The following is a 5,380-nucleotide window of genomic DNA, read 5'->3' as shown; positions in this document are numbered from 1 at the left end:
ATGTGGGGGCGTGTTAGAACGAGCCGTTTTAGGGGGGCGTGGCAGAGTCTTAACTTTGATAAAGAATATCTCTTTGGTTTGAGACTTTAGTCTTTGCAACTTCAGGGATCTTATCTATGCACAATCAGCTTGTAACATTCCAAAGAGAAAGGAAAACTTGAAATCGCATCATATGACCCTTTTAAACATTTAAGAACAATAGTTATTTTTAGCCGCGGGCTTTGAGGGTTAACCTGGGAAAAGGAAGTAGAAAAACATTGGTTATATATTTTCGAGAAATGCTGGAGGATTTACATGGCACGGACGAAGATCACAAATAATGGAGGAAAATCCAGAATTGTGGAAGAATACTTTAACTGAAAATGGCACTGAAACAGACCAAATGGTGTTGCAACTAAGACTTTGGGATATTATAGGAAATATAGGAGACAATATTAATGAAGTAATTACTGAAAAACTGTTTAAAAGGACCCATGTTTAAGTTAAATGGAAAAAAGGAGAGTCATTATGGTATGAGGATTCAATATGAAAATAGGTGGTTATATGAGTATTACCCAATGCCTATAGTAAGAGTAAGAAATGCTAATATAACTGGAAGAGTGAGCTGGATAATACCTGAAGCAATACCAGTATATCATAACAGTCAAAATATTATGAAACCTGAATATAGACTATCATATAATCTTAATGGGGATTTAGATGATCAAACAGTAATGTATGCCCCTAAAAGTTTATGGAGATTATTACATTATGAAAAAGACAAAGATCCAAGAGTTAAATTAGTAATGAATGTTGGATGGTCTAGTGTACACACTAAAATAGATTATAATATTAGAAGACATGACCTTGATCAGGGAATTAATAGGTTGTTAGCAAAAAGGATTACAACAAATTTACTCATATTTATGGGGAACATGTGGAATTTCAATAATCAGGAACAAGGAAGGTGTATGCCACCTTACCCGTGGTATTGGATGGTAGCAAGATTACAATATGCTGAAAAGAATGTAGGATACAGGCAGTGGACTACAGAAGATTGGAAAGATTTAGGTGAAAGAATCACAAGGATGGATATTAGTGGGCAAAGTGTTAGAGAGAAAAAAAACATTATCTACAGTGATAGATGTAGGTCAAGAGCTTTTGAATACATTAATGAAAGTGGTCAATTGGATAATTGTGTTACTGATAGTAGGAACAGTAATAGGAATATTAATAGTGGGATAATTAACAGGTTTTAATGGTATACTAAGGCATTTGCTGAAAGTTGTTTGCTGTTGTGCCTGCAACATCCTGAATGATGAGAACATATGATGATGAATATGAAATCAAGGAGGCGCTGCAACAAAAAGACAGGAAAGATGTCAATATAAAAGCAATGAGAAGCATAAAGTTCAGCAGACCTGTCTACTAACCTGTTGAAAGAGCTATAGAGAGACTAGTGAGACTTTAGAACAAACCATGGCAAGCAACTATACCACAACCAAGATCAGTGGATCTGACCTTATGGGATTACTGGTAATTGAATCCAGTTTATTCCTTTGGATGTTTATTATGATTTGGGAAAACATGAAAATAAAAGGAACAATAGGAATAGTGTTGCTATACATGATAAAAACCGTGTATAGAAAAAGCGTTATGGGTGATGTTATGATAATTTTGATTTACCATAGCAAAAAGTTGTTGACAATGTTAAGATATTTTTAAAAAACTTGTATGGTTTGGGGGAAATTAGTAGCCTTGCATCATGCTTATAGTTATGTATTTGCCTGAAATGTGGTTATATGCAATTATTACAGAGGAAGTTGTACTTGCAGGAGTAGTGGTTAACACAATAGTAGAAGTAATTTTGATTACCAAAAAATGTACTAATAGCAAATGGAGCGAATGGAAAGTGGTAACTTTAACTAAATGGATAATTGGAGCAACTATATTAGGTGTAAATGCAATAATGGGTACAAGAGGAATAATACCTTTGGTTGTAATTTATATGATGTTTTTAGAGGCTCCAAAGACACATGGAAATAGAGGATCTGGTGTCTGGTACAGAAGAAAAACTGACGGATAGAAAATAGACAAGAAGTGTTATGTAGATTATAGAAAATGTGTAAATTGGATTAAATTAAAAAGCGGAAGATGTATGATTTTAATTATAGGAAATTTATACAAATACTGTATTGAGCAATGACAGTACAATTGTAATGAAGCAATATAAAATTGAAAGAAGTAGAAATGATTAAATAATTAAAAGTGTTTGTTGAAATACTGATATGTAATATGATGGGGTAAAAGACTGAATATTGAAAAAAAAAAAATGCTTTACATTGAGGGTACAATAAGAAATTGTTAAGAATTTAAAAGAGTATGGGATGTTTTATCTCATAGACAGAGGCATTGCTGGATATGGTGGAAGAGAAGCCCCAGGAACCCAGAAGGAAGGTGGCGGCCAAGGTCTTGCTTGAGACTCGAACCCCAATCCATTAGACACTGTAAAAAGTGTAAGAGAAGGGAGAGGCCGTACCTTTATCTGACCTCACATGGACAGATATTCAATGGGTATCTTTAAGGGGAGAGTACATTGGAGCATGCCAACATGAAATAACCAATTTACCGCTTTTGCGGCAAAAATTTGGGCAGTACCTAACCATTGTGAAGAAGTGTATAAAAATTTGGCCCCAACATGATATTATAAGAGATTTGGTGCTTAGAGAAGGTGTGTTGAAACCAAAAAAAGGGGAAAATTTGGATTAAAGAGTACATGTACGTTATTGGGAAAATGAAGATAACTATAAGAGGCCAGATATACAATGAATTAATGAAATTCAACAAAAAGACCAAAACATTTGAAGGGTATATGCACATAAAAATGAAAGTAATAAATGTGTTGGACTGAACCAGGAAAATAGCAAGAAGGGGGTGTTTTGGATATGGATAATTGTATTGCTATTTACCTGTTTCAATGTTATGTTATTTGCTTGTTTTATGTTAATGCTATATACGCTTTAATACAAAGATGCTTGCACTTGCAATACTTGTTTTGTTAGGATGAGTAAGCAACAGTTGTGAAAGACAGGCTTATGAGTTTGATGCTATGTAATCAACCACAAAGGTTAAAGGGGTCATATGATGCGATTTCAACTTTTCCTTTCTCTTTGGAGTGTTACAAGTTCTTTGTGCATAAAGATGATGTGTAAAGTTGCAAAGACTAAAGTCTCTTTATATATATATATATATTTTTTTTTTATAAAAGTTAAGAGTCAACCACACCTACCTAAAAAGGCTCATTCTAACACGCCCCCACATGTCTACATCACGATGTGGGAAGATTTGCATAACACTGACCAAATGTTCACGCAAAGAAAGGCGACGTAACTTTTATTCTCGCTGTAGCATTGTTGCTGCCGCCATGTCATGAAGATGCTGTGTGTTTTTCGATGTGAAAGCGAAACTACTTTGTTTGGCCTTCCAAAAGAGGATATCATCCACTTCGTCATGCCTAGAGCTGATCCGTGCTGGTCACTGAAGAAATACATCAACTTCGCGCTGTGGATCGCAGGATCGGCTTTCACCGAGGACGAAGCGGAGTCCAGACCGAGGTCGTCACATGTGGTTGCCGCAAACCTGCCTGCCGCACCGTTCTCAAGCCTGTCGGCAGTTCCTCCCTCTAGCCCGCCAGCCGCCGCTCACTCAAGCCCGCCGTGTATGACGCTGTGTGTTTCGTTGTGAAAGTGAAACTACTTTGTTTGGCCTTCTAAAAGAGGACACGACTAGAAATCAGTGGTTAAGTTGTATTTACAACACCGTTCCAGAACAGTTCAACCCAAATATTCCGATGTGTGCAGCACATTTTATGGAGGACTGTTTCCTGATCCTGGTAGAGTAGACTACAATGCCGGCTGTTCTGACTCAGACTGCAAGTACGTTTTCATATTTAAAGGATTTGCCACTGACGATTCAAACGAGAGTTTTGAGCAGTGTAGAGTAGCTCTTGTTTGTCATTTCTCCAATCACAAATGCAGACATGGTTTTATGTTTACGTGGCGCAATGCAACACGTAAAAAGCCAGTACAAGTCATTATAATCCGTAATTATGTCCCCACTGGATGCAACAAATGCCTCGTTTATAATGGGTTTTAAAGTTTTTGTCTCATCGCTTACCTTAACAGCATGGTAAATAAAAAGTTATACACATACATACACATACACACACACACACACACACACTAAATAAATAAACATTATATAAATGTACATATATATAATGTGTGTGTGAGAGAGAGCACGGTAAAACAGGAAAAATTACGCCTTTAATTTCAAAGTGAAGGCTTATAATAAACCCTTAAAACCCTTTTTCTTCTCTTCTTGGACAACCAGCCTTTCATGGTCTTCAAAAGACTGTCATCATGTGTAGCAACGGAACACAAATTAAGATATTTTTGATGGAATCTAAAGCTGGGCTCACACTACAGGAGTTTTAAAATCCTAACCGATTATGAAATCTGGTTGCAGCACACACAAGGAGAATCTTTGCAGATTATTTTCTCTCAAATCTTAAACATGCACACACTACAAAATTTGAACATCATGGCGCATCACACACTGCAAGATATTATTAAGATTATCATGCCAGAGGGAGCGCCTCACGTGATCGCCTCGTGACCAGGGGTGTGTCTACGTGATGGCCTGAAATCTGATCCATGTAATGTGTGAGCAAGAATCTCACCGCAAGAATCCGCAAGAGGATTTCCTTCACTCATACAAAACTGGACGTGTGCTTTTAACTATACATTGTTTTTTATTTTATTGTATGAATTGGCTCCGCTCTCGCTCCGATATTGCGTGTACACGCTCAAACGTTGTCCTCGCGTCACTGAACACCAGAAGATGGGGACACCTAAACTCCAGTGTGTTTATTTCCTGTTCTAACAAACTTTAGTCAACAGGACTTTTACTATAATTTTAGCATAGATGTCATGTGACTGAAATCACATGACATCATTGGGGTGATTACACAGAAAAGGGCGGGGCAATTGTCAATCAAGAAGCTCTCCTGGCAATTGCATGACAAGGTCAGTGACATAGGATTCTGAATGTGCGAGCAGATCGGGAGGTGCAAGATTCGATCAGTGAGCGCCTCAAATTTCCAGATAATCCGCGCCGAACATCGGGACCGATCGAGGGGCTCGACAAGATTTTTGCTCCGATTCTCGGGAGGGGGAAATCGGGGCTAAATCGGGCTAAAAATCCTGTAGTGTGAGCAAGGCTTAAGAGCTGTCTGACCCTGCATAGACAGCAATACAACTGAAATGTTCCCAAGTCCAGAAACGTAGCAAGGACATCGGTAAAATAATCCATGTGACATCAGTGGTTCATCCACAATTAT

At 37.6% G+C, this 5,380-nt stretch overlaps 1 protein-coding gene across 6 annotated transcripts in view; it reads right to left on the bottom strand.

Annotated features, from left to right (window-relative positions):
* LOC107593693 (uncharacterized) overlaps positions 1 to 5,380 on the bottom strand; it is a 43,495-nt gene that overhangs the window by 15,317 nt on the left and 22,798 nt on the right. The window contains exons 9-10 of one of the 6 annotated variants that reach the window (XM_016283544.1): positions 1,971 to 2,054; positions 790 to 1,336 (exon numbers count right to left, since the gene is read on the bottom strand). The exons of 3 other annotated variants lie outside the window; for them this stretch is intronic. In XM_016283544.1, the coding sequence (XP_016139030.1) occupies positions 1,984 to 2,054 (71 nt within the window). In that variant the 3' untranslated portion in view covers positions 790 to 1,336; positions 1,971 to 1,983. Of the gene's footprint in view, positions 1 to 789; positions 1,337 to 1,970; positions 2,055 to 2,292; positions 2,485 to 5,380 lie in introns of those variants that run through there. 2 more of the 6 variants (XM_016283548.1, XM_016283542.1) reach the window with 2 other exon arrangements.

Source organism: Sinocyclocheilus grahami, unplaced genomic scaffold (assembly GCF_001515645.1).
Source record: "Sinocyclocheilus grahami isolate Dianchi unplaced genomic scaffold, SAMN03320097.WGS_v1.1 scaffold175.1, whole genome shotgun sequence".
In the NCBI taxonomy this organism is placed as follows: domain Eukaryota; kingdom Metazoa; phylum Chordata; class Actinopteri; order Cypriniformes; family Cyprinidae; genus Sinocyclocheilus; species Sinocyclocheilus grahami.
The sequence above is the reverse complement of the archived record's forward strand: the minus strand, read 5'-3'. Positions and strand labels throughout refer to the sequence as shown.